We start from the raw sequence: 12,866 nt of genomic DNA on the forward strand, positions 1-12,866 counted from the left end.
TGCACTGGACTTCCTTTTTTTTATGTTGGGTCATTGGCACCAAAAACCCTGCACACACTGAACTGACCACCTCAAGGGGGCCCAGGGCAAACATGCAATGTGGTGATACGGTACCGATTTTGGTGAGCCACTTGGCCACGGCGCCGTAAATCTCATCCAGGATGAGGATGACCACGAGGTTGATGATGACCGCCGTGGCTGTCACGGTCACCCGGACGTTGGAGCGTGTGGCCTTGTTGAGAGACAGAGCAGCAGCGGTTGTGATGCGATAGACAATGACCCCAAAGACAATGGAGAACGTCAGGGCAATCTGTTCGGGAAAACAGGGAGAGTCACACGTCAGCGGACAGCAGTTACTGCCCACCTATTACTTGAGTCTGCTACGTCGGGTGCTATTAATCTGGAGTCCACCGGTGGGCAACGAGGCACTGCCAACCTCGGAACTCATGCAAATTCCCGGTACAGGGGCATTTTCCAGGGGAGAATGTCTTTCATGTTTATCAGATTCCAAATGGCCTATAACACACACCCACAAACTAAGGTTACCCTTGGGGGTGGGGAATACAGAGGTAGGGGGAAAAAAGGGTTATTATGGGATTCTATGAAGTCACGTGTGTGAAACTTCTGAAAATTGTAAAGCAGCATAGAATTTAAAGAGTCTTTCATTCAATTACAAAAAACTGTAAAACCTGTTTAGAAGTCTTATAAATAAAAACTAATATCTAAAAAAGTCAAAAAAAAAAAAAAAAGAGAAACTACGACTGAAACGCTGGATGTGGTAGTGTGTGCGACACAACGTGGTGTGATTTCTTTCATTAGGGAGCTTTCAATCCACTATGGGGATAAGTTCAACCAGAGTAAATAGTAAATAATAAATAGTAAATAATGTAGTCGTGTCAAATGAAGAGTGTAGTTGTGAACAGGACTGAGAGTACAGAGGGGTTCGGGGAAGAGTTTGCGGAGCTAGTGGATTTCAGCTGGGCCTTCGATGAAAGGCAATAGGGAGCCCTTGAAGATGTTTGAGCTGGGAAGGGTTGGGGTCAGAGCTTGGTGGGGTGGGTGCAGGAAGGCTGCCCAAAGGAGAAAAAAGGGAAAGAAACCCCGAGCAAGACTTTTAGACTCTCAGTCCTCAGGGTGAATAAAGCATCGCTCTAAGATTTCTCTACCAAACAATTTGCAGGGGAGTACTCAGATTTCTCACTGGCACAGCGATCTCTGGCACTATGCTTAGAAGGCAAGTTTACCAGCCCCTTGACCTCGAGGGCCAGCCCCATTTCCTTTTCCCAGAACCTAAGAATAATAAGGTGCTCTCCCAGAGACCAGCTCCCTTTCCCCTCCCACCACAGTGGAGGAAGGGCCATTTCCATGCAGCACAAGGATGTGAGGAGAAGACAGTGCCCGGCAGAGGGCTGAGAGGGAAGAGCAAGGTGTGCGCCCTGCTCAGAGCAAAACGTTCTAACGCGTTTCTGTCCAGTGGAGTCTTCTTTCTTAGAATTCTTTCTGCAGGAAAGGAAAGATTCAGGTCACATTTCTTCTGGGGTGGGGAAGGGGGGTGGCTGCTGGCTGTGGAGGACTAAACGGAAAACATGGGGAGAGAACGGGGCAGGTGAAAGGTTCCTCTGAAAAAACACACTGTCCTGGACGATGGGCGCCCCCTCCCTAGAAAAAAGGGAAGGGAAGTGTGGGAGGGGAGGGGAGGAGTGGGGAGGGGACTCTGGCTAGGCAGTGCTTTGCAGTGTGAATGACACTCCGGTGGGCTGTGATGGGGAATGGGTTGCAGATGTGTCCCTGTATGGAAGTCTTCGGACCTCTGGGGGTGCTGGTGGCAGCCTCAGCAGTGTGTCCCCATGTGCTTCACAAACATTAGTGCTTGCCTTGTGGCCACGGTGAGAAAAAGAAGCCCTCTGTAAGAAAGGCAGGATGGCAGCAGCCTCCAGGTAGAGGGTGTGTGTGTGTGTGTGTGTGTGTGTGTGTGTGTGTGTGTCAGTCAGGGCGGAGGAGAGGTTAGATGGGAAAAACACTCCGTGGGGAGGCCCCTCCTTTGATGGGGGTGCAGGTGGGTGCAGAACCCCAGCCTCCAGGACCGGGGAGGGATGACTACCATGGACGTGGGGAAACCTGGACATGACGTCACCGCCCTCCAACAATGTAGACATTGCATTTCCCTGTCCTCTGGGATTGTCACTGCCAGACAGTATGGGCCTGGAAAATGTGGTGTGAGATTCTTTTCCCCCCAAATCACTTTTGCGGTGACGATCAGTGATGGAAGTATTGATGCGGGGCATGCCAGGGCATCGAAGAGCGACTGTGTGTGTGTCTATTTGGGGTTGGGTGTGGGGGGATGACTGGGGAAAACAACGATGCCAGAAACATCCCTTGCCTTGGGGTTCAGGGGGTGGGGAGGAGATCAGCTTCTATCCTCCTTCTCTGAGAGGGCAAGCTGGGGTAAGAACACGCTTCCCTGCCACTCAGAGTGTGATTTGGGACCTGCTGCCTCAGCTGGGAGCTAGAGAAACAGGCCGAATGGCAAGCACCAGTCTAGACCTACTGACTCAGAATATGCAATTTGACAAGATTCCTATTCCTCTAGAGGCACTGCTCCACTCACTCAGGGAAGCCCTTTCCCCATCCCCCCACCTCCTTGGCACCTCCATGCCCCTCCCCAGCCCTCGGATGCTGTGCTCTGCCATCCTAACTTCTCTGATCTTGATTTTCCATCCCACTATAGAAATCCACTTCTGAACCTCTCCTTTGGTGTTTCCCACAAGCACCTCAAGATTCACAGTTTTCAAGCCAGAAGAGCTTGGAGAGCACCGAACCAGACCCAGTCCCAGGACCATTTTGCAGATGTGGAAACAGGCGTGGAAAGTGAAGCGATTTGCTCAAGGTCACAAGGCACAGACTACAACCCTAGCCTCCTAGATCACTGTAGGAATTAAAGAGTTTTAGCATTTAGGGATCATCCACGTCCAGCCTTTGATCTCATATACAAGGAAACTGAGGCCCAAGAAGCAGCAATGGGATTGGTCCAAGGTCCGGGTGGTACGTGGCAAAGCCAAGATACTCATGGTCGTAACATCACCACCAACAACAGCTAATCCACGTGTGCTCTCTTGATTTCATGATTCGAGCCATATCTGCCCTAGCACGAATCTCTACAACAATCACACAAGATATGCCTTTTGCAGATGCAATTCAGTGCCATCCAGGATTTGAACCCTGCTCTATGGCTGCAAGGTCGACAATCCCATCCTGACATTAGAACCCAGGTCTTTTGGCACCAAGCCCAGCATTATTTTCATCACTTTGGCTGTATTATTGATTTTGTTTATTAAATTCAACAAATATTTTCTGACCACTTACTGTGCTGCAATAAGTGTATTTCATGTATGTGATCAGGTCCCCCAACTAAGCCAAGAGTGGGGATTGGTCTTGCACTACATTCTGTGCCTCATGCCAGTTCAGAGAGGTGCCTCCTGTGTGGAACCTGTTTGGTAAAGACTTGCCGACCCTCAGCTCTGGGCAATCTCGCCCCCTGCACTTGGTCGCCTGCATCATGGCCTCTGTGATTCTTGGTGTTTTGGTTTTTTTTTATATACAATTGTTAAAAGTTACTTTCCATTTACAGTTATTACAAATTATTGGCTATATTCCCTGGGTTGTACAATACATTCTTGTGGCTCTTGCTGTTTGAATCCCATAGCTTTACTTGGGGACACAGCCAAATAGCAGTGGAAGTCAGGCTACAGAGTCCAGAGCCCTAATTTCACACTAAGAGAGATGGGAAGGAGAGCTGGTCTGGTCCCTACCCTCCAGGACTTGCATTCTGAGTCGAAGCTGAGAAAACCATGGCACACAGACAGCAAGGATGAGCCTAGTAGCAGCTGGACAGAGTGACGGGCCTCCATTCAGGAGCTTCTAGAATGTTCTGGGCAGAGAGCAGGGGGGTTAGTCAGAGAAAACGCCACAGAAGAAGCTGTGGGACCATTTCCTATGGGAAGGCTTGGAGGAAAGAATAAGCAGAAGCAAGTAAAATGCACAAGGCAGAGCAACCCCTGCTGAACCAGTGGGAGAGCGGCCCGGTTGAGGGCACAGCCCACAGTAGTAGCTCAATTTGAAAAAATACACACACCAACAACTCTGTCATTGACATACCAACTTGTCTCTGGCACCTGCTTAATTAATTTATTTTCTCATGCAGTCATTCATGAAACATGTCTTGAGCCCCTACTGTATGCCAGTTACTCTTCTGGGTATCAGGGATACAGTAGCGAACAAAACAGACAGAAATTTCCGCCCTCGTGGCGTTGACCTTCTAGAGGGGAAAGACAGACAAACTCATAAGCAGGTGACATAGATAGTATGTCAGGTGCGATCAGTACTCTACAAACAAATAAAGCAAAACGGGAGCATAGAGATAGGTTGCAACTTAAAACAGGGCAGGGTCAGGAAAGGCATAGGTGAGAAGGTGACATTTCAGCAAGGACCTAAAGGAGGAAATCGGAGAGCTGGGGGTTCAGGCAGGGGGTGGCTGAAGCAGTGAGCGAAAGGGGAGAGTGGGAGTGGAAGATGGGTGTTGGAGGGGAGGAACTGTAATATAAGGATGTCGGCTTCTACACTTCATGAGATGGGAGGCCTTTAGAGAGTTTTGAGCAGAGGAGTAACGTAACATTTGAAAAACATCAACAGGCTGATGATCTGTCGGGGGACAGCGTAACAGACAGGCAGACGAGTTAGGAGATCACTGTGATAATCCAGGTGATGGAGGAGGGTTTCTGATGGCTGGTTCCCGAGATACAAACAGAAGTCAATGATTGTCTTGGGCGTGGGAGTAAAGCTCAGGCACCCAGCTCTAGAGGCAGGACATTGCCTCTGGTAATCCCCTCCCACATAAAAAGGAAACAAAAAGAGGGTTAATTCAAAAAGGAAGGAAACTTTAGCTCAGCACACTGGGTTGGAGAAGAAAGAGAAAATTCACCTTTGTCCATCCTGGCCTCTCCCACGGGTGAGGAAGATGGACACTGCACTGGGCTTTTCTTTGCTCTCGTCACCCCATGAAAAATATCCCCAACTGATGACAGACTGGCATCACTAAAACCCTCCTCATCGTCATGGTCCTGGCGTCTTCTGCCAGGGTTTCATCACAGGGGGTGAAGGAGGAAATGATATCGGATACTCAAGTTCGTTGCCATAGATGCCTTTGACTAATTCCATAACAAAAAACACTCTTTTATAAACACCATCCTGACTCCTTTATCTCAGATTCCACACCTTGTTCTAGGGAAATGCCAAGCCCCTTTCTGGAGAAGACTGGGTTTTTTAAAAAATGAAAAAAAAAAAAAAAAAAAAAAGGGAAAAAGTTAGTGTAAAATAAGGACTTTTAAAAAATCAAATTGGTAGGGGACTATATCATTTATTGCCCAACCTGGAATACTTTTGAAAGTAGAAAGGAATGCTAGTCATGATGATCTCAGTCAACAAGCCTAGGCCAGGACTAGTCCAGAGCACCTGCCTGCACGAGGTGATCTTCCTACCACTCTACTCCCAGTTCCCAGCACCTGCTGGCTACAGATAGCTGGGGGACCCCAGGCAGAGTGAGATGCCTCAATGAGTTCTTGATTCTGATACAGAATCTCCTGTTGGTATCAAGATTTGGAGTTCGGCGGGGTTGCGAAAGGGAAGATAAGAGATAATCATTTATTATTTCTGAACGCCACAAAAACATTTTCCCACCCTCGAGTCTAGCTTTAGAAGGTCTCCATGAAATTTTTTTTAAATATTGATTTATTTTTTTTGGTCACGTCATGCGGCATGGGGGATCTTAGTTCCCCTACCAGGGACCGAACCCATGCCCCCTGTAGTGGAAGCATGGAGTCTTATACACTGGACTGCCAGGGAAATTTTTAATTTAATTAAAAATTAAATTTTTTAATTTTTAAAAAATTAGAACATTGAGGAGATAGCCCTCCACTGACCTGATTTTCAGTGTTTGTCAATAGTGATGTCTACTTGTTGTAGACAGCGATCATGATGATGTTACAAGGTCTTCTCTCAGGCAGCAGATAAGCTTCTATTTTCAATCCTCTCCCTCCCAGACCTATCAGTGGCATCTGACACAAGTGGTGGCCCTCCCCTTGCAATACCTTCTCGGCTTCGGGGACCCTCCCCTCTCCCCTGGCTCTTCCTTTTCAACCTTCTCTTTTGGCTCTTCCTCGTGCTCCCAAATTTTCACATTACAGCATCTTGGGACTCAGTCCTTGGACCTTTTCTCTATCTCTCCTCACTCCCCTGGGGATCTCATACAACCTCAGGGCTTTAAATGCCATCTCTACCATCTGATTAGGGCTCCAGCCTGGGCATCTCCTCTGAACTCCAGATTTATATCCATCATGCAGGCAACTCCAGGATTCCTAGGGATAACTCTAGCCTTTGGAAGATAAAAACCTCAGAGTCATCCTTGACTTTTCTCTGTTTTACATCCCATGATGAAATTCTTTGGGGTCTACTTTTTCTGCACTTATATGCATTGTCATTTGCGTGGATCTGACTCTTGATTTTCTGTTTTGTTCTATTGGTCTAATTCCCTATTTCCACCCCACCACCACATTGTCATACTTATTATTGTTTTATAATAAGTTTCTGTTTGGTAGAGCACCATATCCCTCCTGATTCTTCTTCAAGAGTGTCTTGACTCTTCCTAGCCTTTGCTCTTCCATATACATCATCAAGGAGACAAGGACCTTAGAACATTATTGTTCTATTTATTGCCCACCCAACTTACAGACTAGTGTTGTGTATATTTTAAATTCTACCTTATTTTTAATCCCATGAACCGTCATCATTATTGTTTTCACAGTCGAGGTTCATACAGATTTTCCCACTTATTTAACACTTTGATTGTTCTTCATTTCTTTTTAAAACTATGGTTTTCCATATGGGGTCATATCTGAAGCACATAATTAGAATTCCTTTAGTAAAAGATTCAGTTGGTGGCAAACTCTCAGTTTTTGTCTATAAATATCTTTATTTTATCCTCATGATATTTCTAAATGATATTCTTCCTGGTTATAGAATTCTGGATTAGTAATTGTTTTCTTTTCAGCACATGAAGATAACATGTCATTTCTAATTGCTATGAGAAATCAATGGTCAATCTAACAGCCTTTTTATTGAAGGTCACTTGTCTTTTGTTTTCTGACTGCATTTGAGATTTTTCTTGTGTCTTATATAGTCTGTGATTTCACTATGATGAATCTAGATGTAGATTTATTTTATTTTTTTCTGCTTGGGTTTCATAGGGATTCTTCAATCTGTGGGTTGGAATTCTGTAGCAGATTAGGAAACCATCAGTCATTATATTTCATTCATTAACTTTTCTCTTTCCTCTTTGTCCAGTAGTGCAATGAAATGTATGTTAAATCTCATTCTATCAATATTTCCAAATCTCTTAATTTCTCTTCTATATAGTTTATCTTTTGCCTCCCCATGCTGCATTATGGGTAATTTCTTCTAACCTATACTTCAGTTCACAAATTATCTCTTCAGCTGTGTCTAGTTTGTTGTTTTATATATATGTATAATACATACAACATTCATATACATGTAGAATATATTATATATTCATATATATGTATTTCATATTCATGTATTTATTTATTTCTAGAAGATTTATTGGTTGGTTTTCAAATCTTCGAAGCCGTTTTTTTCAATAGTTTCTTATTCTTTGCAGATTTTTCAAGCTTGATATTTTAACTTGTAACTGGTATTTCCAGTATCTTTAGTCTTTGCTGTCCTCATTGTTCTTTCTCAAGGTGCTTTAGCTTCTTGTGTAATTGGTTGTATTCTCTTCGTTGCCCTTGAAAATTCTTTTGGGGGATTTCTTGAGGCCTAGCATGAATCTGCCTTCCTCCAGAGAGAACTTGTATTTGCTTCTGCTGGGCACCTGGGAGCACTGCTAGTTCCAGACCAAGTCCACAGCCTGAGGTTCCCGATCCTCTCCTGTGATGAACCAAGCTGTAAATCCACCATGGGGACTGCCCATAGCCACTTCTTGGGGACAGGGCTTTTGTTTCCCTTTTTCTCCCTATTCTACTTAGAAAATAACAATTTTCTCTGAAGTCCCAAAGTTGGGGGCGGGGGGTGGCTAGTTATTCATCTTCATTCTGAGAGTGTAGTCCTTTGGTGTTCCAATTTAATTTGGTGAGGACTTCCTGCTAGATGCTCTCTTTGAGCCAGTCACACCCCCTGATTTCCATCCTCCTTGCCCCATAAAAACCACCAAAGCCCAAGCCCGAGTTTGCCTAGATGGGAAAATGTCCTCAAGGTAAAAGCAGCATTAGTGCCCAGATATTTGTTTCCTTGGTCCCATTTTCCTTTAGAGTTCAGTCTAGTATTCCTATCTTGTCAGTCCTTCAAGCTTTAAGAAGATTGAAAAATATATTTATCCACAATTTTTTGCTACTTTCAGCAAGATGGGATGCTACAAATATCCTAACCTACCACTGCTGGAGATGGAAGTCTATTTTACTTATCCGTTTTCTTATTTATGCACGTTATTTGTTATCTGTCAACTCCTTAAGGGACAGATTATTTTATTTTACTTTCTACTCTATGCCCAATGCCTAAGAATAGTGTCAAGCACATAGTTGGCACCCGTGAAATATTTTCTAAATGAATGAATAAACTCTTTGACAACATTATACATATTGTGGGAGGCTTGGAAGTGCTAAATTAAACTTTATACCATTCCAGCTTAACACACTGCAACTCACCACATATTCTTGAATAAATTCCACTCTTCTTAAGCAATAAGGAGATTCCAAGTGTAGACTTCTAAGCTCTGGCAAGGCACCCAGCACCGCTGCACTTCAGAAGTGTTGAAGCAGATGGTGCCCATGCATCTTTCACTTTTTAAACTTCTGAGATTAGGACACGGTTCCCGTCCTCAATGATCACAATGGCAATAATAATGGAAATAGTAACCTCAGGCCAGGGTCAGAGTTACCTCTGGCCAGTGGGTCCAGAAAATTATTATAATTTCAGTCCCAATTTCTGGAACAAGCAATCCCTCCCCAACCCCACAACTAATGTGTAGTCCTGCTTGGAAATGCTGTAAGGACAGAGGTTCCCATCTTGAATACTAGAAGGAGTCCCCCCACAGACAGGGGGCAGGTGCCTTTGTGCCCCGAGCTCAGTCCTCTGAGTTTCCCCTTCCCGAGGTCTCCTCGCTTCAGTTCCTGTTGTCTCACCCCTCGTGGCTCCCAGGAATGACTTACTACCACTTCACTGATCAAGTCAGATATGAATCACAGACCCATTCCTCACCTTCTCCGACACAGTGGAGACCATCTGGGTCTCTCCAAAGGGCTCTTCCAAACTCTCAGGGAGAAGACAGGGAAATAAAACACAGCAACTACAGGGAGGCTAAAGAATCAGGCTTACAGAGCCCGAGCCGGCTGTCTTCTGTGGCTTCCAGAAGCTGTTCTTTTCCACCAGCCACCAGGGAGAGCCTGCCTGCAGCTCCAACAGGCTGCCACCATTCTACAGCCGCCTTCCCTGCACAGGTTAAGACCTTCTTCCAAGGTCTCCATCTGCCGCGACGTGGGAGACACCTTCTCACAACCCACCCCTGGAAACTCCATCTTCAAACATCTGTGGTCAGGGCTGGGAAGACAGAGCCCCCCCCTTCTATGGCCACTGAAGGCCACTGACCCTCCCAGGGCTGATGTTCTGTCTGAGGGAATCACCTTCCCCGCTTCGGGTAACCAAGAGCAGCAATGGCCTGGCTATCACGGGAGATGCTGTCCCTCTGGAAGGACTGTGGCTTCGTCTTCACTAGTCCCTCATTGTCCCCACAGCATAACAGACTAACACCCCCAGCATTCACACAGCAGGATCCACACGCACACGTCACGAGCAGGTGTTTCCGCCAGGAAATTACCATGAACAAGATGGAGGCGAAGTTCATCAAGTAACCCGGGAGACGATCTTTCCAGGTCAGCTTATCTGCATCATCCTGGGGAGAAACAGGAGAACACTGACCGTCAGACGCCACAAATAACAGATATAAAATGTCTCTCGATTTCCCATAAATGTGAATATTAGCAATCATTCATCACTCTATGTAGGTATTTTTCTAGTCTGTGATGCCTTACCCTACACATCAACAACAGCCCTCCTAATTTTGTGATTTTTAGGTGGCCTGGAAAATCTGTGGTGAAAAGAGGACAATATTTGATTTCAGCCTCATATCGGGCTGAAGTTTTAGTTCAACCACTCATCAGCGGTGCGATCTTCGATGTGTCTCTTAACGTGTCTGACCTTCTATTTCTTCATCTGTAAAGTGGTCACGGTCGTGACCCCCATCCTGGCTTACGCACAGGATGGTTTTATATGTTTCCTTTTTATTTTAATGAGAAGCAGGTGAAAACAAGAGACAGGTGACAGATACAAACGACCACAGGGCAGCATCCTAAAACAGATCATCATTTAAATCAAACATCGACCATTGACCTTAGATCCTAAGTGTACAAATTACCCACAATTTTTGTTGTTCAACAACCTGTACGTGTTGTCGTCTGTTTCCTCCAAAACAACCGTTCTCCCCTGGTCATCACAAATGCAGACAATTCAAGATGCAGGTTAAGCTGATGCCTTGCTGTCAGTCTGGCTGAGAACCAGACTGGATCCAGTCCACAGGCTGCTCTCCTTGGGACCACCATATCCCTGACCACATCCTCCTTCAGCACCCCCTGAGGACCCTCATCTGGTAGGTAGGGTGATGCCAACAAGGTATGAGTGGTAAAAACCTCTGCCGATTAATATCCACATAATTTTAGCCCAGGCACCTGATTCATCTGAGCTGCAGTTCTTTAAAATTAGAATTGATACAGTGCCCTGCTGACACTGTATCAATTCAAGGTTGCTGTGGAGACCATCTGAAGCCATGTTGGGGAGGATGCCAGGAAAATGGCAAAGCCCTCCATGCTGGCGAGGTAGGGCCCCCTGCATTTCTGTAGCGTGTCTGAATCTAAGTCAGCAAGCGAGAGTTCCAGGGCCTGCTCGGTTTCCCTCTTCCCTCCTCGCCACGATTTCAGAGCACACCTGATCTAGCTCTAGCAACGGTGCCATCTAGTCTTTGAAAGCCTGTGCTGTGGGCGAAGGGCCTTCTTGGCCTCGAAGGCTTCTTCCTAAAGATCTTTGTGCGCCCACTGTGTGCAGACCTTAGGGCCAGGCACAATGGGGAGACAGAGAACAGTGGACATGGTCACTGCCCCTGGGGGGCTCCCAGTCTAATGAGATGGTGACACCCACACACCAAAACAGCTTGCCAGTTTGGGAATGCAGGTTATCCTGGGAGTGAGCCTGGGGGGGATTTGAGGAAAGGAATGGTGTGTCTTTCTCATGGCGTGTCTGGAGCTGAGCACACGGTTGGGCTGGCTTAAATGGGGGTAGAAATGAGCGTTAAGGCTGCAGTCCTTCAGTAACGAGCGCTTTCATTTACTCGTGATGTCAACAAGGGATGCTCAGTTTCTCCTAGACCCTGATAGGATCAGGTCTCCAGACTCTGTGCCCAACAGACTTTCTATCACGCAATGAGAACAAGGTCACTGCAGGTCGTGACCATGCACAGGTGGAACTATAAAAACCTATTTCTATTAGGACTGGAGCAAGTCTTCCCAATGAGGCCAAACCTCAAAAGGGACTAGCATGCCTTTCTCTTTTCTTCCAGTGTTCATTCTTAGTTTCACTCACACTAGTGGTATTTTCCTTTAAGATTCTGATGAGGAAAACTGAAGATGGGCAGGTAGATGATAACCCCGTAGGGATTATGAAAAGAAGTACAGGGGTGTGTGGTGGAGCTCGTCCTGAGGCCTCTCTCACTACAATGAAGGTTTGGATGATTCTCTGACTCTTTTCCTGCTCTCTGGTCTGGGGATGAGAGGATCCGCCTTAAAGATCAGCAAACCAGGTGTGCTCAGAAATACCAGCGGTGGGGAGGGAAGGGGGAACTCCAGCTACCGGTTCTGTGTCACCAGTTCCTCCCCAGTGGGGCTCCCTGAGTGGCGAGCAGGGCAAGGAGAGGTAAAAAAAACCTGTGCTTGGTCCGTGAAATGAGAGGAAAGGGCGAGAAAGCAGTCAGTAAGGATGAGACCAAGCTCAGAGTGGTCCTCAGGGATGAGACGGACAGTCCTGGAAGAGATGGGGGGAAGGGAAATACAAGCAGACAGCAGGAAACATGGCCCCAGATGAAACGGGCTCAGAAGTAAGTATAATCGTAGAGGCTGACTAAGCAACCCAAGGGAGGGGCCGGGCGGCTGAGATACCTTTGGCTAAGGTTCCTGCCAGGTGTCGTCCACCTTCTTCAGGCCAGGGACCAAGCGGGATGAGGTCCCAGCCTCTACCCCGCAGTGACAACTCTGTCCTGGAGAATGAGTTTTGGTTCTGTTCTACTCAACAAACGTGGTCTGAGTGCCTGGGATGGGCCGGGCTCTGGGCCGGATGCGGAGGACACAGAGGGGAGAAGTCTCTGTCCTGCCCAGAAGGAGCTCCATTGCCACCCACAAAACACGGAGAAGGATTTCAGAGCTATTCCTAGTAAGGAAGGTGGCGTTATTATTTTGCATAAAAATGAGGCATAACTAAAAAGCAACTGAATTCGACGTCCTCTCAAAGCAACTATCTTAAAGAACAATACTCACTTTGATATATATGTTCTGGTATTTGCTGAAAAATCACTCTCCACCCACGTTTACACCGATGAGCCCTTTTTTCTAGAAGTGATAGCTTCCAACATACACACAGTTCTCCTACATTCAGACACCTTCCAAACACAAGTGCTGAGAGAACACAGAGATTACAAACTG

The 12,866-nt window shown here is 46.3% G+C and overlaps 1 protein-coding gene across 1 annotated transcript in view; it reads right to left on the reverse strand.

Annotated features, from left to right (window-relative positions):
• Positions 1 to 12,866, reverse strand: part of ANO2 (anoctamin 2) — a 335,850-nt gene that overhangs the window by 85,576 nt on the left and 237,408 nt on the right. Inside the window, exons 15-16 of the mRNA XM_068560881.1 lie at positions 9,941 to 10,015; positions 115 to 310 (exon numbers count right to left, since the gene is read on the reverse strand). Coding sequence (XP_068416982.1) covers positions 115 to 310; positions 9,941 to 10,015 — 271 coding nt within the window. The remainder of the gene's footprint in view (positions 1 to 114; positions 311 to 9,940; positions 10,016 to 12,866) is intronic.

This window comes from Eschrichtius robustus, chromosome 13 (genome assembly GCF_028021215.1).
Source record: "Eschrichtius robustus isolate mEscRob2 chromosome 13, mEscRob2.pri, whole genome shotgun sequence".
Classification (NCBI taxonomy): domain Eukaryota; kingdom Metazoa; phylum Chordata; class Mammalia; order Artiodactyla; family Eschrichtiidae; genus Eschrichtius; species Eschrichtius robustus.